A 23,028-nucleotide genomic window follows, 5' to 3' on the forward strand; every position below is an offset into this window, starting at 1 on the left:
AGCTTGAACCCTAATCAAACACACCTCTACCAGTTCACTTCATTAGGACCAGAGTTGGGCTAGTTACTCAAAGAATGTCATATATTACTCATTACTAGTTACTCCTTTCAAAAGTAATATTGTTACTTATTAATCTCTGGCAACAGTAATTAGTTACACTACTGTTTCTTCACGCCCCACAGAAGTTGTAACTGTGTATCTTCCACATAACATTCTTCTGGAATATTACTAATAATAACATATTTCTGCCTCATCATTTGACCAAAATCCACATTGGATCGCAGTCACAAACACTCAATAGTGATTGATCGTGACATTCAAGTAGAAGTGTTGTATTAATCTCATTAATTGTCATGTGCAGCTTTAAGATAATTGTAAATTATTCATTACACATACATTGCATTATGTATTTTACCAAATCACATAAGTTTGTAATAAACGGTTTAATTTTTCCAAAATATTTTTAATTATAGTAATATAATGCACCATATGCTGATCAGAGGGATGTAAAGCCAGAGGAAAGTACAGCCACAACTTACACATCAGTGTTCAGATCATCTTTTTTCCTGACAAAATCAATATAATACAATATTTATATCTGCTGAATGTAAGCTTTTCCATATTCCAAGCTTGCCTGCTGCACATGCATGTCAGGAAAATTATGAAAATAAATCTAGGAATTATTTGATTGTTGGATTTTAAATCAAAATAACTTTTTAAATAACTAAGTAACTGAGCTGTTTTATGGACAGTAACTGTAATATTATCACTGAAATCTTATTAGTAATTAGTTACTGCAAAAAGTAATATTATTACAGTAACTAAGTTACTAGTAACTAGTTAGTGCCCAACACCGAGTAGCACTACTAGAAGGCTACAGGCAGGTGAGTTTTATCAGGGTTGGAGCTAAACTCATTTAATATTTAAACTATAAATAAATGTACTGTACAGTATAACGGTGAGTGATTTCAGAAAAAGAAAGAAAAAAACCTTTGGTTGCTGCTCTCCGCTCCAGAAGAAGTTTTTTTTGCCCTCCCTCCCCTGATAGGTGCTCAAACTAGCTCTTCTGATTGTCTGAAATCCTCTGATCTCTGAAGAGTGCTCGCCGTCGTCTCTACAGATGCACAAATCACTTTTGCTCCATTTGTCACAGATATGTGGTGCAGAAGGGAGAAACTGGTCATTTGCAGGTGAAAAACAGCATTTAAGACTCGTAGCAGCAGATATAAGCCGTTGTGGTTATGTACTAAAACAAGAAAAAAAATAGGGGGTGGCGATGGCGCAGTGGATAAGACACATGCCTTTGGTGTGAGAGACCCGGGTTCGAATCCACTGTGAGACACCAATGTGTCCCTGAGCAAGACACTTAACCCCGTGCGACCTCTGACATATATAGCAATTGTAAGTCGCTTTGGATAAAAGCGTCAGAAAAAAAGAAAGAAAAAAAAAAACATTCTATAAGTGTGCAAATCTCATTGCAAAAATTCAAATACTGATCTGTGGATGTACAAAATTCATCTGTGACTTTACATTGTTGATGCAGGTGTGTGAATGTGTTTTGCACCATATTCACTGCAGAAATAGTAGCAAAACATAGAGTACAAGTTTCTTGATTTGTGATCCGTAGAATAGGATTTGTGTCTCTGCAATGAAGGATTCAAGAAGGTGTAACTGTTGTGTTGTGTTTGTGGGAGAGAGAAAAAAATCTACAAGGTTGCAACTTTTGTCTGTGACTTTAATTAATCAAATTTACTGATACACATTCTCTACATCTACAAATTCAGCTGTCACAGACACTCAGCTGTTTTGCACCAAATTTACCTTCATATGCTTGAAAAAACTAAATTGATAAGAAATATACTCTGTTTTAATAAACAGAGCATTAGTTACATAGTTTTATAATTATAATCATTTTATTTTTATGAAATGAATGTTTTGAAAGTTTTTTCTTTAATATTTGGTAGTTTGGGGGGATTTCATGTTACAAAACAAGACTGACTCCTTATGGACCATTCATGTCTATATAAAATGTTATTTTATTATTGTCATTATTATCATTATTAATTATTATTATTTATGTATGTTTTTTACTGTTCGATCAATGCAGTATTTTAGTTAAAAAATGGAGCAAAATCTAAATCCATCGATTTGTTCCAGATTAGTGCCACCTGGTGGAAATAAAAATGTGTTATCATAATTCAGTTTGAACATCAAAATTCAATACATTTGAGAAAAACAAGCAAAAAAACACCAACAACAACAAAAACAGGTTTTCCTGCATTGTGGCTGATTTGTAAATTGTACACCCAAAAATTGCTCTGTACTTTTTGTTTGTCCCATTCATTTCCTATGTATAACATTTTTTATGACCATTTAGCTTTTTCTATTTTTTGTGGTCGCATAGCAAGTGCCATAAAAGTCACCAAGTATCGTACCATTTCAGTGAAGTTACATTTTTTAACAATTGAAAAGTATAAAATGACTGAACAAAACACCTGAGGATTAAATGTAAATGGAACATGAATTTATGTAAAAAACAAAAAACAAACAGTGATTACTTTGCCTCCTCATTTTAGAACGCTGCGTGCCACTCATATTCAGACGGTCATTGCTGTGTCCTTTTTACCCAACAACCGCAACAATCTGCTCCTTCAGCTTATCTATGTTGTTTGAGATGTTTTCTCCAGCGACCTTCATAAGATCAGTGATCATCTCAGCGCTGTAAGGACCTTGAAAGGTGCGATATTTGCTCCTCTTGGCTTTAAGGTCATCTGAAGAAACAGTAACACAATTAAATCAGAACAAAGTCGATATTTCAGCTTTATTCATCAGTTTCATCGTAACTTGCCTCCACAGTTGACCACATTAAACAGAGGGATGTGAATCACAGTTGGAGCGTTTTTGCCTCTGAACACATAGAAGTCCTTTGGTTTCTCCTTCTCTTCAGGGGGAATGTTGACTTCAGGGAAAGAGATCTTTAGTTTCTTGCAAATCTCAGCAGTTTCTCTCACTGTCTGCAGTGGAAAAGCATAACAGTATCACTTCATTAAAAGGGTGAGAGAAAAAATTGAAGTTGTTATTCACTGAAATCATAAAGTTGAGATGAGTGGGAATGGTCTCCAGGTATTATAGATACAGTAAATATGGTTAAAATGAAATCATATGCACTTTAAATGGTTTTCTTTCTTGTTTTCACCTGTTTATATGATACACAGTATTTGTAATGATCTGTTATAATATGTTTTAAGGTTACTGTGGTCACATGAATGTCAATTTGTTTAAAAAAAAATCTCCTGTTGTTTTCTACAGCACAAAGAAAGTAAAGACATGACAGAGAGTAAATGATTTCTGGGTGATCTATTTCTTGAACTTTTATTATATTGTTATATGTGCGTGTAATACCATGAAAGGATCACCGTCACTGAAATCCAGGGAAATGATGAGATCAATGTTTCGTTCTTTTCTCAGCACTGAGAAGTAGGGTGAGTTCAGCATCAGTCCGGCGTCTTCATAGTCTCTCATCTCACTTTTCAGAAGAGCAGGGGGCACCGTTTTATCTGAGGGACCACAGCATGAAATGAGTTTATTTTTCACATTGAATTGCAAATTTACAAACAGGTCTGTTCTCACCGTCCATGTTGTAGAGAAAGTCATATTTCCTGCCCCAGATCCACTGAGCCATGCATCTAAAAATGCTCATACAAACATCTGTGAAACAAATGCACAGTAGTTCTCTTTTGATGTTTCATGAGTTCTTTCATCTTTATGCTTTAAAGTACATACATAACTGGTTAACCAAAGAAAAAGGTTCTTTTGTGGCATCAGTCTGTGTTGGAAGCTTTATTGAATCTTAGAGTAAAACGCTTCTCGGTTCACATATCAATCTGGTTAGAAAATCAAAAGTGAAGTACAGAACACAAATCAAATACATTGTAAAGATAATTCAACCTACCGAAAGGCCAGAAACTGAACCATTGACTCAAATTATTACACACATCTTCAGTGTATTTGTTCATACAACGGTTTGCAGCTTCTTTATCAGCAAGATCAAATTTTTCTGTAGGAAAAATCAGCTGCTGTTTGCCTCCACCGAGCTCTGCAAAAGAGGGAAACATATACATGATTGAGTTTTTGCTTTCTGGCAACGTATAACTGTAGTTTGTGTATCTTCTGTGTATTTCTATCAGGTTTTGGCCAAAACAGATGTTTTTGCAGTTTTGCAGTTTAATCATTTATTTTATTATGTTTTACTGTTTAAAAATTCCTGTTTTTGATTGTGTGTGAGAGTGCAATAAGTGTGATATAGTCTCCTCTATATGAATTCTAATACACTCTTACCTTTCAGTGTTGTTCTGATGGATTGATCAAGATCAGAAGGATCTTTGCCATTCAAAACAGAGAGATTCATGTCCACAAGATCCATGAGCACCTGGTGACACTTTTCTACATGTGGGGATTTTAGGGCTTTTAAAGAAAACACACATTAAACAAACATGAACACACAGCAAAATGTCTGTAATTTAAGTGCTTTAATTCATCATGTACAGATACCAGGAGTTTCCCACAAGCAAACATACTGTACACACAACATTGTCCAAAAACCACTTAAGATGCTTTGATTTGAAGCTAAAATGAATTTGATGACATTCTCGTGATCTATTTGGTAACACTTTACAGTAGGGTGCATGAGAAATATTTTACAGTATTTATTAAGTTAACTAATTTTAGTTCATTGTTAGCTCATATTAGCTCCAGTCCATTGAATAATATTAACATTTATTATAATTAACCACATTAATAATGTATTAGTAATTGGTGAAATTAAAATGATCTAAGATTAATAAATGATTTAGAAGTATTTTTCATCTGAAAATGGAACTTTACTGTAAAGTGTTACTACGGTATATATTTATACCTAGCAAGTGATATGTAATTAATTATAGATTATTAACAGTATTTAATACCAGATTAGAGATTATCATCTTTATAAAGTACGACATCATTTGGCAGTGGGATGCATGAACAGATCAGTCAAACCAAAAGATAAAACTTATCAATAAATAAATGCAGAAATGCTTTACCTTCCCCCATTTCCTGAGACATCTCCGATTGTATTTTAGGTAATAAATCCTTAAAGAAATCTGGGAGATAAAATCAAATGGAATCAGAGTTTGCATGATATGAGATGACCGTCATCTTTAAGCAGAACTGAATCTTCTTCACCTTTTATCATTTCCCAGAGGAATTTCTTATTCTCGTCTCCATCAGCTAAAGCGCTGCCACACAGAGCTGCAGAAGACACATTCATGTGTAAAAGTGTTTGAAATAAATGAATCAAAAGCATGATTTTAAAACAAAATATGCAATATATGTTATATAATTACTTCTAAACAATTTAAGGGTTCTAATGACAAGTTGATACATAAGGCTCTTATATTATATATCAGTCTAATGCATCAACTTGTCATTTGGACCCTTAAATTGTTTAGAAGAAATGATTTTTTTCTTGAAATCACAACTTGCTGTGCTGTTAAAATGATAACTGATTTTTAGCATTACTAACTGTAATGTAGCAAATCTTAAACTCTTGTGTGACAGAGTTTGTTACCTTGCAGGAACAGCATGTCTGTTTCATCCTGCTGTTTTATCTTTGAGCCGTTGTCAAACTGGCTGCCGAAGCTGGAGGTTCCCACAAACGCTCCAGTGAGAGAATAACCTGCTTCATATGGACTGACCTCAAAGCAGGGGTCTGCAGACAGAAAACACCACCATATAACAGCAGACACGAGCACAATAACTCTTTATAAGTCTTTCAGACACACACCGACACAGACCTCCATCTCCTTGCTGTTTGCATTGCTTGTCGATCACTGTGTAGATGGGAAACGGATCTCTACTGAGATGGTTCCACTGATCTGTGAGTGTATGTTCATCAATCTGTAGAGAATATATAAATAACATTTTAGATAAACTTACAGAATGGAATCCATATAAGCACCTGCAACTCTTAATTTTTACAGGGGGTGAAATTTTATAAAGAGAACAAGAATAAAAACTGAATCGCCAATTCATTCTCAGCTATGCTTGAGTTAAATTAAGTTAAATTCAGATTAGCCTTTAAATCTCAGATTTCCATGTGGACTTCAGACCCCACTGCATGCATGTTTCCTATAGCAGAGGATGGTGAATAGTTACAGACCTCTTTCATATATGATGTGACGACCATCACTGCCCAGACATCAGTCAAGCTGAAGATGTCTTTACCATAATAATATTTCTTCAGTTTGGCGAATGCATCTGTCCAGCTAACCTTAGGACCACTGAGTCTCTTGATGATTTTGTCTTTCACGGTCTCTAGTTTGGTGGACCAGTCTGGTTCTTGGTACAAGGAGGCCATGCACCTTCAGAGAAGAATATACTGCTCTCATTTTTGACATTCAACCCAATTCAATCTCTGTGTGTTTGTTGTTTCTCAGGGTTCGTACCAGGTGGATCCAGAGACTCCACTCAGATAAAGGATGCAGTCCAGAAGACCCGCTTTATCAAGCTGAACCAGGGATCCCAGCAAACCCACCATGGCTCTTTGTCCTCCTCCAGAACCCAGTAATGCAATGTTTGGCACTGCATCCTGAAATGCACACAGTTTCATTGCACAAAGATGAGCTACAACACCATTTGTAGGTACGTTCAAGAAAGAATAGCAGGCTGATATATGAAGTATAAGATGTTTGACCTGACTGCAGTGTATTTCGAGTGCCTGCAGGCTTTGTAAAACATGTTTTCTCCTTTTGACTACAAACTCCTTCTCATTCGTATGTAGAGAGTGTGCGATTCTCACTTTATCGCTGCAGTGGAGAGACAGATGGATCATTATTGAGTAAATAAATAATAAATAATAAAATATTAGATTGTGCAACTTTTTTTTTTTTGTCCAGACAGGGTATAATCATCATTGCTGAAATCTGAGCAGGATTACGTACCTTTCCTGGAGTCCATATGCACTCATCTGTAAAACAAGAGAGTCAACATTCAAGTTGCATAGTCATACCTGAAATGTCAATTATTTATAGTCTTTAATAGTGTGCAGAAGTTTTAATTACAATTAAAGCTCATTACTGAAAAATGCTGCATTCATTCTATCGTTGTCGCTTATACTGTAAATATAAAGATATAAAGACGTTCAATTCCCTGTTGTAAAAGCTTTAACACATGTACTCACTGTTCGTCTTGTAAAATCCTGAGATTCACCGAGAACAACAGTAGCCGTTTTCTTTTGGATCAGCCAGAAGACGCTCTTTTATAGGACTCTAGATCTCATCACGAGGGGTGGAGATGAATAAGAAAAATGGAAGTTCTTCCATGTGATTTCTTTGTAAATGGAAGGGAGGGTGGAGTGAAACATGGTCAACTGTTGTACAAAGTCATATTTATTGCATGATCGAGTTTCTGTGACATTCTTTACATTATTGTTTATAATCAATTTTATATATTTATAATTTAATATTAAATTAAGAATGTAATACTTAGTCATATTATAATATTTTATCATTTAATAATTAATGATTATATTTAGTATTTAATTAATTATTTTTTTAATACTTTTATATTTATATTGTATACAACACGTTTTATGTCAGACAGTTTATTTTGGATTTTCAAAAGATTTCAGCTTTTGTCTTGTTCTTAAATGAAGGTCAAATTAAAACTGTGTTGGAAACTTTCATGCATTTATAATTAGTTTCTACTACTTGACACTTTTATGTTTATTTTCTTGTTTTTACATTTGTTCCAGATTTTCTTAAACTATGAAAATCCATCATAAAAATTAAAAAAATATTTTTTTTTAAATAATTTAAAAATTAAACATTATTGCATTTTTAAAACCTTGATAATCTGAACAAAAAGTATTTAATTTTATTTTAAAAAAGTATTAAAAAATATTAATTTAATTATTGGTGAATGAATGCGCAATGTGAGTATAAATACAAATTTCTTGGAAATGAATTGATCTTAACTTCTTAATTTAATTAAGAAACGTTTTGGGAGTTATTATAGTTAACCAAAACTAAAACTAAAATAAACGTATATAAATAATTGCATTATTTGAAATAAGTGATAAAATAAAATAAAATACAGTATAATGTACAATATTTATTTAATAGCTTATTTTATTTCAGCTAGTTCTCCTTTTAATTTAACTAAATAAAATAAACTGAAATAAAACTAAAGTAAAAATGTATAAAAGTAGACAATAACTAATAAAAATGACAATGCCCACAATTACTTAAACTTGAACTAAAGGTCAAATTAAAATGGAAAATATAAAAATAACAATTATAATAAAAATCATAATAGTATCTCAATGATACAGTGAGTGTAACATTGGTAACATCCAGCCTTTGATACACTTGTATTTATTTGCTACAAATTAAAGTCCATATATGAGTGTTTCTTCTTATGTGCTGTTTGAGATTGTGTATATATATATATATATGATTTCAGCTGTCATCATTACTGGAGTTTTGAGGATCTGAGGGTCAGGCTTTCATTGTAATACCACATTGCTGATGCTTTTACTTACACTACAGTTGCACATCCTCATTTTATAGTATTGTTGTGGGAAATTCTTTATCTTTTTACAGAGCCCGCCTTATGCTGTGCATCTGATAAATGCTGATAATGTCTGTTCATTTCCTACTACTAGTTTCACTTCTGTTTCAGTTTTATTTATTTTTCCCATGTGTGTTTGGCTCAATGTTATTTGTAAGGATTACTGATAAACTAGTTTGATTTGTATTTGTTATCTATTTTAGTTTTAGTTACAGTAATGTTTTTTATTATGTCTGTATAAGGTTTTTATTAAGTTTTAGTTTTATTTAATTTGAGTCATTTTAGTACTTTAACATACTACATGGAAATGAAATAATATATATATATATTGCAGTTTTTTTGTATGCGTGTGTATATGAATATATATATATATATATATGTATATAATGATAAAGTAAAAATGTTAAAGAAATGGAATGAAATATAACTTTTGACCATGTTTTACTGCAAACGTGCATGAAGCTCTTCCCTTTATAACATTTCAGAGAACAGACTGTTCAATGAGAGCCTGAGACACATTTTTAATACTGATTTTTAATGCAAACTTTTTATTTTCAGCCCTTATACACATCTGGTGGCTTGACCTTCAGAGAAGAACATGTTATGATGTCTATAAGTTCACGCTCATCACCTCCATGATTATCTAGAGCTTATAAAAAGAGCATCTTCTTCTCGGTATGAGACACAACCCCTGTTATTATTGGTAAATCTCAGATTTTACAAGATGAGTCAACAACAGTAAGTACATGTTTTAAAGCTTTTACAACAGGCAATTAAAGTCTTAATGCCATTATATTCATATGTTACAATGGTAGTATGAATGACGGTAAATAAATAAACCATGGACTACTCTACGGAGCCCACTCAGTTGATAGTCTTGCCTTGCCTGTTTTCTCGTGTTTTGATATCTGCCCTGGTTGATTACTCTTTGTCTTGTCTGTGATGTTCCTGTTTGCCACTGAATGAACCTTGCTTGTCTTGTGACCACGCCTTTGAATAAAGCTTGTAAATGGATCCACACCTTCTCGTTCGAGGAAAAGCAAGGATGGTATGATTTCAAGGGTGAAAAAAGTACATTAATTCTTACTTTGCAAATGCTTTTATCCAAAGCATCTTACATTGCAGTCGAGGTTCACGTTTGATCTCTTAAGGCATTACCTGAAAATAAAGATGAAATTTGTCAGTTGAAATCGAACCCAAAGCCTGGCACACCATAAACGGCAATGTATGCAATCATGGAAAAAATCTTAAGTAATTTAACATACGCAAGCCTACGTTTTTGTGCAACTATATATGAGAAGTAAGGTTTTCCCGTAACAGTTCTCTCTAAAAAGGACATTAAACAATCTGTTTCTCAACACACAAACTAGGTGAGGTGCATGAGGTGAGGCTACATAATTACTATACAAGGAAATATCACACTTTTCCTGATCTCAGTGAATGATTGAGTCATTCATTATTCACAGCCTCACCCTCAGGGTGATGTCTAGACTTGCAGAGTAGCTTCAGAGCCCTATATAAGAGCATCTTCTGGCCGAAAGTCAGATAAGGACTGCCGTCTTGTTTTCGGTGGCGTGTTGAAGACTCACGATTTACAGAAATAGTAAGTATATGTTTTAAAGCTTTATATCAATTTAAATGTTTCATGCCATTATAAATAGTATGTGACAACCTTAACAAAAGTGCATAAAAATATACAATAATGGTGAAAAATATTTCATATGTCAGTGTGGCACGCATCACAATCTTTACATCGTTATTGAAATTTACTATAAATAATTGTATGTTTGAAAAATATTATATCTATTTAATATCTATTTAATATTTTATCTAAAAACTAATTTTCTTAAATATTTCAGATATTTTTCACATAATTTAAATATTAAATTGTTCAAATTTTAAGATGGGACACACATTGATTTCACACATACTTTATTTACATGTCCCTTAGACGATAGGTATGTGTTTACTTTGAATTCATCTTAAATAATAGAAATTAACTCGACTCACTCTCTTGTTTTACAGATGAGTGCACCTAAACCCCAGAAAAGGTATCAATCAGAATCACGGAAGCAGTAAAATAACACAGATACACTTCAACAAACTGCTATATTCTGAGAATAACTGTGCAAAATGAACTTCAGATTTAATTGCATTGAAATCTAGAATATTTAATATCTGAATACATCAAATAAGTCATGTTCAGGTCAGTACTGATCTGGTCTGTCTCTGTGGCTTCCTCAGCGGCACGGTGAGAATCAAACCCTTACTGAATGGGAGCGAGCTGGAGTTTGTAGCCAGCAGGAGAAACACTGTTCTACAAACCCTGAAGAAGCTTCAGATTCAATGCAGTCGGGTAAAACATTCTGTTATACTTCATATTTCCAAATGCTTATATTGAAATGACCTACAAATGATGTGTTGGGTGATGAACATCAGCTGTCAATCATCAGTTTCACTCTCTTCATCGTGAAGAACAATGCCATTCATAGGTAGCAAGCACTCATGTGTTCCTACAAAATGTTAAACACAATGCTTTACTATTTCAAAAAGCTCAGGAGCAGGACTGAACATGCCTGAGTTTTGTAATAATTACATTAGTCACAGGATTTAACTGTGGGATGGGAACAGCCGTTTGTAAACTACTGTATATCTCAGTTCATTTTCCATTAAACGACAAAGCAAGCGGCAAGTGTTCCAAGTTTACCAGAATACCAGAGCTTGAGGTATTTTCAGTGAAAATGTCTTTAAACCCAACCATTCAAATTCTTGTAATGAGGAAACAGGATTGCATCAAAGCCCATGTCAGGTTATTATGCTGTTGACTAACAAGTGTAAGTGTAACTGGAGGACTGCTGAAATGTTTTGAAACTTCGTAGCCCTTACTTACACACACACACAGATTAGCATGGATAAACTGACCTCAAAAATAAGGGAACTGCTACCAAATTACCAACTACACCACCCCGGGGCCTATTTCTGGGGAAATGCCCTTCACATTAGGGCAAGGCACAGGTCTGTTTAGGGCTGAGTCAGGTATCAGACATGGGTTGAGTAAAAGATTGAAAACTTTTTGAAACGATAAAAATGTCAAACTTAATATACAAAACACCAAAATAGAAACACCAAAATAGGATTTACACTAATAACACACAAGAACTTTACCACTTCAGAATTGGGGCTGGCACCCCTAAGCAGGAGGGAGACAGCAATCATACGTGCACACTCGCACCACAGCACGCCACACATCACTGTGAGAACAGCATTCAGGCGAAAAACCCACCACCACCACCACACAGGAGACGCTGATCCTCTGCAACTGCATTCTGAAGGAGAGCAAAGAGAAAAAAAACACTGAACCAAACAAACACTCAGCAAAATTGTCTTAAAAACACATTAATCGAGCAACATGCATCACACAAAAAAAAAAAACAATTGCCATGTCAGTCTGATTGAGGTGCCATGTCCGGCCACCACAACAACCAATTTGCTGACTGACTAAAACAGGCAACGCAGCCAACAGAATTGCTGCAAAAAGACAGCACACATACAAAATAACCTCAAAAAGAAAAGGAAAAGACAAAAAGACACAAATATGGACATATGTACAAATATCTCACAAACTCAAATCAACAATAAGAAGAGAATAAAAAACTAAATCAATTAATTTGAAAACCAAGTAAAAAAAACAACAAAACCTCAGAAATGACTGATGACCGCCAGGTGACTGATCGTCTATTGCACGCCGCTTAAGTCTTTAATTGAAATTTGTTACTGACGAGTCACGACACATTTACAATAGGTGGGAAAGGCACCCCACCACAGGCCCTAAGCCACAATCCAGCTCGGAATTCGACACCTGCGGGTGTTAAAGGCTGTAAAAAGGCTGGGGAAGTCGTGGCCTAATGGTTAGAGAGTCAGACTCGTAATCCAAAGGTTGCGGGTTCGAGTCTCGGGCCGGCAAGGATTGTAGGTGGGGGGGTGAATGTCCAGCGCTCTCTCCACCCTCAATACCACGACTGAGGTGCCCTTGAGCAAGGCACCGAACCCCCAACTGCTCCCCGGGCGCCGCAGCATAAATGCCCACTGCTCCGGGTGTGTGTTCACTGCTGTGTGTGGGTGTTCACTGCTGTGTGTGTGTGTTCACTGCTGTGTGTGTGTGTTCACTGCTGTGTGTGCACTTTGGATGGGTTAAATGCTGAGCACGAATTCCGAGTATGGGTCACCATTCTTGACCGTGTCACTTTCTCTTCACTTTCACTTAAATATAGACAGTTAGAGGAAATAAGTCGGCACCATGCAACAACACACAAACTGAAACAAAATAGTTAATACCGCTTATCTGCCGCTCCAATTCAACAGCAGAATTGTAGAATCCAGTCTCTCTCCATTCCCCAACACAGGATAATAATCACGGTAACAAGGTCTGATAATGTGTTTATATAGTGAAACAAATGCAGAAAATCGGAACAGCCAGCATACAGGCTTCCAAAAATAATACTAAATAATAATAATTAAGCCTGCATACATTTTGTACTCAGAAGATGCAAATGTTTGCCCTCTGATGTTGTATTAATGATACTTCTGATAGCACGTGGAAGCAGATGTTTTGAATAATGTGTGCGTTTCAGAGAGATGTGCCAAACATTGCATTACTGGGTTCTGGAGGAGGACAAAGAGCCATGGTGGGTTTGCTGGGATCCCTGGTTCAGCTTGATAAAGCGGGTCTTCTGGACAGCATCCTTTATCTGAGCGGAGTCTCTGGATCCACCTGGTATGAACCCTGAGAAACAACAAACACACAGAGATTGAATTGAGTTGAATGTCAAAAAATGAGAGCAGTATATTCTTCTCTGAAGGTGCATGGCCTCCTTATACCAAGAACCAGACTGGTCCACCAAACTAGAGACCGTGAAAGACAAAATCATCAAGAGACTCAATGGTCCAGGAGTCAGCTTAACAGACAAATTGGCCAAACTGAAGAAATATTACTATGAGAAAAAATTCTTCAACTTGACTGACGTCTGGGCTGTGATGGTCGTCACATTATATGCGAAAGAGGTCTGTAAACAGGGATGGATTTTACAGGTTTCATTTTTATTTATAATTTATAGGGTGGTATGATTTACGGCCTGACATGCTCACTTGTGTCATGAATATGGCAAACAGTTGCACAGGGAGGACCACAAAGTAATCATCTTACTGTTTAAAAACATACACAATATAGAGAAGACAAGTTGTTGTATTAATACAGTATATGACACAAAAATACTATAGAGGGTTTGCATTTACATCACTGTTTGGTCAGTTACCCGAATGCGTCGCCATATTGGAGAAACTCGGATGTAAACAACAGCATGGATTGCACGGTTAAAGTACTACTGAATACATTGTTCTGCTAATTTAAGCTGTCTAAACAACAGGAAAAAACATTTGGAAGCTGCTAAATCATATAGAGAAGGACTTAGTAGGCGCAATATTTTGACAAACTAAAGTTAATAGGTGGTAAAGATACGTATGAGCAGTATTAATTAAGATATTAGCCTAATATTTCACCTACCTGACTGGAAATGATAAGAACAAACACGAATGTTGTCAAGATTCTTGTCCTGGAAATCCTGGTTCAGTCTGGTCAACCACAAACGCCTTTTGCTCCTCAGTTTTTTGCCCTTTTCTCCTTGATTTGTTAGAACTTTTGCCCATCTATACTTAGTACTCCAAATGTTTTTCCTGGTCCGACCGATTAGTACAGCCCAAAACATGACATTAATTGACCATATTCAGCAGCAAAATATGCAAGTTTCATTCGGTTCAGTGGCATTGTTTATGTTCAGCGCCACCAATATGGCTGATTGATGATGCGTCATGAAAACATTAGATTTTGATTAAATATTGAGATATAAACAATAAAACTTTAAGATTACATTCTTACCTAAGCTTGACTGGCATCGTATTCTTAATTTCAAGATTTCACGACATGATAAAATGCTGGTTAATGTCCTCCACAAAGAGGAGGACAAGGAGAAGCATTGTGGAAAATAACGGACAACTTATCCCAAAGGGATTAGAGGATCGCTGAGTCTGCCAAAAAACGGTTGATAAATGAACATAACACCAAAAACATTCAAATATTCTATCCTATTAAATTCATAATTAAAAGTTATTAAGAGAACTTTGCTGAGAACACATTGTTGGTGATTGAAAAAATTGAATGTCTTACAATTGTCTGCTTACTATACAATAACATGATGCCGCAAACACGTGTTTTCTATAGATTGATGAACACACACTCACAGAGCAGCGGGACAAGAACAAAAAAGACCCGTTTCCCATCTACACAGTGATCGACAAGCAATGCAAACAGAGCAATGACAGAGGTCTGCGTGTGATGTTTGAAAGAAAGAGATAAAGTGTTAATGTGCTTGTGTCAATAGTTACATGGACATGTTTTCTATCTGCAGAGACCTGGTTTGAAATCAATCCATATGAAGCAGGTTATTCACTTAATGGAGCATTTGTGGACACCTGCAACTTTGGCAGCCAGTTTCACAACGGCTCAAAGATAAATCACGAGGGTGAATTTGACATGCTGTACCTGCAAGGTAAAAACAAGTTCTCTCAGTGGTTTAAACTATGGGTAACACTTTATTTGTAACTTACATAGTTTAACACATTGATTGCACGCTGAACTTCACTGATCTCTGCAAACGAGTATAAATACAGTATCAAACAGTGCAAGAGGTCTGTATTATTTGCTATTTCATAAAAATAATTAGCCTGGCTAATTATGTTACAGGGTGTTATTTTGTATTTTATTATATATTTTTGATACAGTCAAAACTGACTTCATTGGAAATAAAAATGTTTCAAATTAGAAAATCGTTTAATTTATAAAGCACATTGAGTTGCAGTCTTTTAGCATAAAACTTCTTATAGGAGCGATTATTCCTGCTGAATGTTTTAAGCGCTCCAATGCTACGATTTTATGTGATTCCATTATTTTTACTCATTATGACGCATGATTGATTCAATTTAAATGAAAGTCCTGTTCAACAATTGGAGACTCGGTACAGACATCCTGATCTAACAGGAAACGCAGTGTAACCATTGGTGGCGATTTCATATGAAATAAATTCTTATTTTTTCTGAAAATATAGGCCTAAGTTTTCATATGATTCATACGAATTAGCTACCAATTAATAAAATAGTTACGAATTACAACGAGACACATCCTTGTCCCTTCTCAAAATTTTTCCATGCCAATCATTACAAAATGTCCACAATTCAAGTGTCTTAACATCAGGAGCGTGACAACAGATGTGTGGACCAAATGCAGATTTATTAATAAAACGTAGTCAGGGTCAGTATCAGCAAACAGAATAATCTCAGGCAATTCAAAAGAGTTATGCCTATCCACAGAGCTAACAAAGGTCAGGACTGGCAGCAAACAATCATGAAACAAACAAAACAGTCCAAGATCAAAATACAAGGCATGGCAAGTTAACATGGAAGGCTAACAATCAATCACGATGTGAGAGTGTGTGTGTGTGTGTGCCATTCTTATAGAGTGAGATTAATGAGGTAATGAGAGACAGGTGACCGCAATTGATGATGAGTGCAGATGAGTCCGGGGAAAGGATTATGGGAAATTGAGTCTTGGGTGAATGGTAAAAGTCAGGGATGAAATGCCCACTGGTGGAGCTCATGGGCACTCCAGTTGGTGGTCATGTGTGTTAACATTGTGTTTTTCTGCAGCTCTTTGCGGCAGCGCTATAGCAGATGAAAAACAGATTAAGGAAGATATCTGGAACATGATAAAAGGTGAATATAGTTTTTTCTGAGGACTGAATTTAGCTTACATTCAACAGTTATTTCATCATCATCCTTTTTTATGTTTTTCAGATTTCTTTAAAAAAGAGGAAACATTACTTGAGGCCAGGGGGAAAGGTAACGCATTTCTTACTGCTTTTATAGGCCTACCATGGGTATAGCCAGCATTTCAGAGAGGGACAGAAATATTAAAAGTAACAGGCTAATACTGTTCTTTTTTGGTCTAATTGACAGGTTTTATTTATTTTTTTCGATCTCTTTTAATTGGCTAAGTAATCAAATACACTGCTGGACAATAATAATAATTTGTATTCCCTATATTTTCTTATGGCGATTTTATGATTTGTTTACATACAGATTAAGGCAGAAAATATCTTTTGTAGATTTCTGTAGGCTACTGTAATTGTAGGATTGCCGAATGACTAAGAAACATTATCAGCACGATGGTATAAAACACTAAATTTCTTCTGCCACTTATGCCAACAGCACTGCATTATTCAGAGACTTAATTACCTGGAGATGATTTGAAAATGTATGCTTTCAACTCGTTTTTTTTTTGACTGTACGACTTTCACGTTACATGATCTGACAGATTTTTTTACATAGAGAGGGTGACAGTGCATTGCATTAAAATTAATTATCATTCATGTTTTCATAACCTCTGGACAAACTCAATAACAAAACTAAAATTAAAACATCTTTGAGAGCAAGGGGGCCCCTGGTGTTTCGGGGCCCTACACAGCTTGCGTATTCTGCGTATAGGGAGGATCGGCTCTGATGACACTTTAAATACAGGTGATTAACCACTAGTAGTAAAGCGAAAGAGATGATCAGTTCACCTGCCGCTTCGCTTGATTTGAGGTGTCTACAGCAATCTATCACACCACATTAAATAGCACCAAAATGGTATTTACTGCTTTTATCAGATTTGAAATCTGATACTTTGTTTCACATCAAACCTAACAACGCACAAAGATTAGCAAATTGTGATTTATTGGATGGGTGGCACACTATATGTACTGCTCTTTCATCAACTGAAACATAGGGATTGAAGGATATTGGTTCATAAAAATGAGAATCTATTAAAACTGAGAAATCTTTTTTATTATTATTATTTTACCCAGGCCTAGCATATTTTGTTGTTTTAAGTGGCCTCCACTGTCACTTCGTGGTGTGTTGATGAACATGAAAAGTGACGCACAGTCTCTGTTCATCTGTCCTCTTCATAAATAAATAAATAAATGCATAAGCCTATATGCTCATCCCGTAGGTTCATTATTAAAAATGAAAATGTGAACAAAATAAAAGCAATTAAATGTGTTATTATAATTAAAATATGAAAAAAATGACGGGGTAATAATAGATTATGATGGAATTTTTATGACCCCGTCCATCAAAACGATGGACATTGTTGACAATGACAATTTATTTATACAGCACAATTAACATTGGCCAATGTGCTTTCCAGCAAGTCATCAAAAACAGAAAAACACACAGCAATCAAACAGAAAAATTATAAAATCATACAAATATCCCATCAGCCATACGCTTTAGAAAATAAAAATTTCTTTAACCTGGACTTAAAAATATTAAGAGAAGAAGCTTTTCTAATGGATAGTGGCAAGGCGTACTGAAGCCTGGGGGCAGCAATACAGACAGCACAATCTCCCCTGCACTTAAGAATCGACTTAACAATAGATCCTGATTGGAAGACCAAAGGGATCTAGTGGCTTGATACTCAGTCAATAGCTCAGAGATAAGTAGGAGCCAAACCATTTAGAGATTTGTAAACAAGGAGTAAAATCCCTTCTAAAACGAACAGGCAGCCAGTGTAGTGAGCGTAAAATAGGAGTAATATGCTTCCTCTTTTTAACGCCACTCAAGAGTCGAACCGCAGCATTTTGAACAAGCTGCAAACGGGATAAAGATTTTTGGCTAATCCCAAAATAAAGTGAGTTGCAGTAGTCCAGCCTAGATTAAATAAAAGTGTGAATTACTTTTTCAAAGACTTTATAAGTAGGAAAAGGCTTAGCTTTAGAAAGCAAACGCAGCTGAAAAAAAGCAAGCTTTGACAACTGAATTTATTTGACAGTCAAACTTTAAGCCATCATCAAAAATGAAACCCAGGTTTTTTACGCATGATTTCAAGCACAGAGATATCCCACCCAAATCCTGTTTCGGTGAATTTGAAAACTCAGACGGACTAAAATAAACCTGGGTGTCAACCGCATAACAGTGCAATGACAAATCATGTTTTCTAAAAATCGAGCCAAGAGCGCAGTTTCGATAGAATGGCATTTATACGAAAACCCGACTGAAATGTATCGAACATTGAGTTATCAGCTAAAAAACTTTGTAACTGTAAAAACTGTAAAATAAAAAATTCCAGAATCTTGCAGATTAGAAATATGCCTAAAGTTTGTTAAAACTGATGAGTCCAGATTCTGTTTTATGAGAAGTGCATGCTTTAAACAGTCAGACATAATGCCAGATACTAAACTGTGATTAATTATGTTCAAAAGATACGGAACAATGTCAATAAAAACGTGCTTAAATAAAAAAAGAATATCCGAAGGCGAACCCGAAGGTTTAAGCTGCTCAACTATTTCCAGCAAATCTGAAACTGAGACTAGTTTAAACTGACTTAAAATGAATGTGGAGATGGAGGGGTTAGACCAGGGGTATCAAACTCAGTCCCTCCAGAGTTTAGTTCCAACCCTGCTCCAACACACAAACATGTAGTTTTCAAATAATCCTGAAGGACTTGATTAGCTGGATCAGGTATGTTTAATTAGGGTTGCATCTAAACTCTGCAGGGTTCCGGCCCTCCAGGAACTGAGTTTGACACAATTTTGTCATTAATCACGTACCCCCATGTCGTTCCAAACCCGTAAAAGCTTCTTTTGTCTTCAGAACACAAATTCAGATATTTTAGATGAAAACCTGGAGGCTTGTGACTGTCCCATTGATTGCCAAGTAATTCTCACTGTCAAGGCACAGAAACGTATGAAAAGCATCATCAGGATAGTCCATCTGCCATCAGTGGTCCAATCTGAATTTTATGATGCGAAGAGAATACTTTTTGTACGCAAAGAAAATAAAAATAACTTTTTTTCAACAAAAAAGTCTCTCTGCATCACCGTAGCGCCAGTTTGGAGATTATCCACTGAACGCAAACTGTGTATGCTCTTCTGTATCACAAGGATGCAACATTGTTGGTCAAATGAAAGTGTAAATATACGTAAAATAGCGAATTGTATTCTCGTTGAATCATAAATCACTGATGGCAGATGGACTATCCTGACGATGCTTTTCATACTTTTCTGTGCCTTAAGTGAGAATTACTTGTGACAAGCCTCCCAGTTTTCATCTAAAATATCTTAAATTGTGTTTCGAAGATGAACGAAGCTTTTACGGGTTTGGAACGACATGGGGGTGGGGGTGATTAATGCTGAAATTTGAATTTTGGGGTGGAGTAACCCTTTAACGGACACATGCATGCGGCGGCCATTGTAAGTCCACAAGATCACAAGTGATTTGGGACAGGGCCTTTGTCTATATTAGGATTTCCTGGCCCATCATAAGTTATTACTTCTATGAGTCCGGTTCAGACGTTCTGCCAGAGAGCGCCCTCTGGCTTTGAGTATGAGTACATTTTGGGGGCGGGGTGGCAACATTCTCTGCATATTGTACTCCCATGGCCTATGCATAATTACTTTTGGTTGTGGGAAAACTGATATCGGAGCATCATTAATTTGATGGTGGAAAAAGCACTTTTATGAAGTGTGTTCATCTTTATTCAATATATATTGGACAGAACTGCCTGAGAGGGGACATGAAGAGATGAAAATGAAGATGGAATCAGACTTCCATGGTGGCTTTGCTTCAAAACGTGTCTCCCCACCTGCAGATGAATGTTACCAGGTGCTCATGGATCTTGTGGACAAGAATATCGCCGTTTTGAATGGCAAAGATCATTCTAGATTTGATGAATCCATCAGAAAAAATTTGAACGGTAAACCATTAGGCTTATACATCACAGTGAGAAACTGCGGTTTAATAACACAGATTTGCGAAGAATACCTTTTATTTTCTGCATATGAAATTCTGTCTAAAAAATCACATCATATTTGCATTTAAAAATTGTCATTTGTAAACTGCTAAAAGCCTCGGCTGAATATGTACATATAAAATGTACAATTATGAAAAGCAATTATGAAAATAAGAAACATGGATAAAGTAACATTAACAATAATGTGTATAATAACGTAATCATGTCTACCCACTTTTATCATGTCCCGTTTTCTTACAGACTTCTCTGGAGGCAATAATAAGGAGATGTCTTTAAAGAAAAAAGAGGAAACTGCTGATGAAAGAACAGAAAAACAGGATATAAATAGATTCACCATTGATGTGTGTGACACATTGAGTGGTCAGATCAATGTTTGGCCATTTGGTAAGTTGAACCGTCTCTAATATCCAAAAAAAAGGCCTAAATTTAAGATTTATGTATTTGAATTGCAGGGAAAATTTCCATCCATCTGGATTACAATAAAAAACTTAATGTGATGCATATTTGTCAGTCATAAATAAATGAAACAGGTCAGATTTTTGTAATAACACTAATTAATGGAATGTGTTTTAAATACACAGTAACCAGGTTTATATATTTATCATCATTAAAAAAACACTGCTCTGAAAATCCTGTAATGAAACTGTAAAGTCAGAGCAAGAATCGTTTAAAGAAATAAGGAACTTTAGAAAATAAGTAAGTAAGACTGTTTTACAGATGCGTGGTGTAGCATTTGTAAATGCATGGCTCAGTGGATCTGGGGCAGGAAATATAACTTTCTCCACAACATGACAGGTGAGAACAGACCGGCAAAATACTTGCAATTCTGAATATTAGAATAATAAATGGACTGATTTTGCACTGTGATCGATTAGATGGGGCAGTGCCCGGTGCTCTTCTGCAAAATGAGACGAGAGACTATGAAGACGCCGGACTGTCGAACAACTCTCCCTACTTCTCCGTGCTGAGAAAAGAACGAGACATTGACCTCATCATTTCCCTGGATTTCAGTCAAGGCGATCCTTTCATGGTAGGCCTGGCTTTTATATACATCTTTACAAATTTGCAAAATGTTAATTTTATTGCTACAGTAACAACATTTTTAAGAATAATAGACCAAACAGTGTCTGTCTTCCTCTGAATTACTACAAAAAAACTACTAAGCCTGTAGTTTATATTTTAGACCTGTCTGGACGGATTAATTTTCTATTCACCCGCATGTCATGATGCGAGAAATGAACCCAAAGCTCTGAATCAACTGAACAATTTGCTTCGCAAAAGTTTTGTTTTGTATACTCATTGAAAGATTTATTAGTGATGAAATAATTTCTTTATAATTGTATTGGAGTCTTACACACATGCTGTACAGTTAATCTGAGTCGTGCATTAATTTGAGTGAGGACAGCTATAGAGGCTTGATTAAGCGCAGAGGATGCAGACAACTTGATCTCTAAGAAACTTGAATTGATGCTGTCTGCAAAGATAAAATTAAATGAATTGCTAATTACAACATTGAAATAAAAATGTAAAGCCTGTGCAAATACTAGAAATCATAAATATAAATAATTGGGAATCATGTAAAAAAAAAAAAAAATCATCTCAGATGTATTAAGCGAGGTATGAAGATATATAAACAAAATAAAAGCGATTTACACTGATCATCCTGTTCAAAAGCTTGCTGGTAATGTTTTTTTTATTTCACTGCAGACAGTGAGGGAAGCTGCTGATACATGCAAAAAACTAAACATCCCTTTCCCTGAAGTCAACATTCCCCCTGAAGAGAAGGAGAAACCAAAGGACTTCTATGTGTTCAGAGGCAAAAACGCTCCAACTGTGATTCACATCCCTCTGTTTAATGCGGTCAACTGTGGAGGCAAGTTAAGAGTTAAAAGTTTTCCTGATTGAATCGGAAATATCACTGAAATAAATTCTGAATCTGTAACTGTTTCTTCAGATAAACTTCAGACTTTGAGGGATACGTATCGCACCTTTAAAGGTCCTTACAACGCTGAGATGATCACTAATCTTATGGAAGTCGCTGGAAAAAACATCTCAAACAACAAAAAGAAACTGCTGGAGGAGATCCGGGTGGCCGTTGGAAAAAAAGGATCCAGTCGCTTTAACCTCAGTGACAAATGAGAATCTGAACATAGAACAAACTGATCTGCATATCAGTCATTTCACATAACAGAGTTTATTTTTTTGTCTTAATCATTTATTTTGTCTTAATCATGTTTGCAGTTTATTGAATATTTTCAAAATGTTTTCTGAATGCTTCTTCATGCTTGACATTCATTAAGCAATAAAGAGCTCAAATCAACCAAAACACAGGCGGAATTGCATCTATGTCTGCCGATTAGAAATATAGTATTTTGCTTCTGTTCTATTGAATTTGTAAACCGTTCTCTAAAAGTCCTGGGGCCCCAACCGTGGTCAAGCCAGCCGCAGTTCAGAAAAACACGGTCATTTTTTCTGTTTTATGTACATCTGCTTATTGTAGTCTTTGTATCTGTATT

At 35.6% G+C, this 23,028-nt stretch overlaps 2 protein-coding genes across 3 annotated transcripts; one reads left to right on the forward strand and one right to left on the reverse strand.

Annotated features, from left to right (window-relative positions):
* Window positions 1–1,718: 1,718 nt before the first annotated feature.
* On the reverse strand, window positions 1,719–7,319 carry LOC306870383 (cytosolic phospholipase A2 gamma-like). 2 transcript variants are annotated; one of them, XR_013784251.1, is made up of 16 exons: window positions 7,220–7,314; window positions 6,981–7,006; window positions 6,734–6,845; window positions 6,486–6,628; window positions 6,200–6,401; window positions 5,835–5,937; window positions 5,609–5,749; window positions 5,224–5,289; window positions 5,082–5,141; window positions 4,339–4,464; window positions 3,953–4,096; window positions 3,631–3,708; window positions 3,403–3,557; window positions 2,849–3,014; window positions 2,559–2,771; window positions 1,719–2,168 (listed from the first exon to the last, which is right to left on the reverse strand). XR_013784251.1 is itself a non-coding variant. In XM_079417620.1 (15 exons), the coding sequence occupies exons 2-15, from the start codon at window positions 7,004–7,006 to the stop codon at window positions 2,623–2,625; spliced, it is 1,671 nt and encodes a 556-aa protein (XP_079273746.1). In that variant the 5' UTR covers window positions 7,220–7,319; the 3' UTR covers window positions 1,719–2,622. The 2 variants fall into 2 exon arrangements, 1 of the variants encoding a protein (XP_079273746.1); XM_079417620.1 differs by having other exon boundaries at window positions 1,719–2,771; window positions 7,220–7,319.
* A 2,840-nt stretch (window positions 7,320–10,159) lies between these two features.
* LOC306870382 (cytosolic phospholipase A2 gamma-like) lies at window positions 10,160–22,835 on the forward strand. Its single transcript, XM_079417619.1, has 15 exons — window positions 10,160–10,213; window positions 10,636–10,661; window positions 10,855–10,966; window positions 13,242–13,384; window positions 13,470–13,671; window positions 14,885–14,987; window positions 15,072–15,212; window positions 16,366–16,431; window positions 16,513–16,557; window positions 20,258–20,455; window positions 20,753–20,896; window positions 21,230–21,307; window positions 21,388–21,542; window positions 22,220–22,385; window positions 22,467–22,835. Exons 2-15 carry the CDS (start codon window positions 10,636–10,638, stop codon window positions 22,649–22,651), a joined length of 1,764 nt encoding a protein of 587 aa, XP_079273745.1. The 5' UTR covers window positions 10,160–10,213; the 3' UTR covers window positions 22,652–22,835.
* The last annotated feature ends 193 nt before the right edge of the window (window positions 22,836–23,028 follow it).

The sequence above is a fragment of the Barbus barbus genome (genome assembly GCF_936440315.1).
Source record: "Barbus barbus genome assembly, chromosome: 5".
NCBI lineage: Eukaryota > Metazoa > Chordata > Actinopteri > Cypriniformes > Cyprinidae > Barbus > Barbus barbus.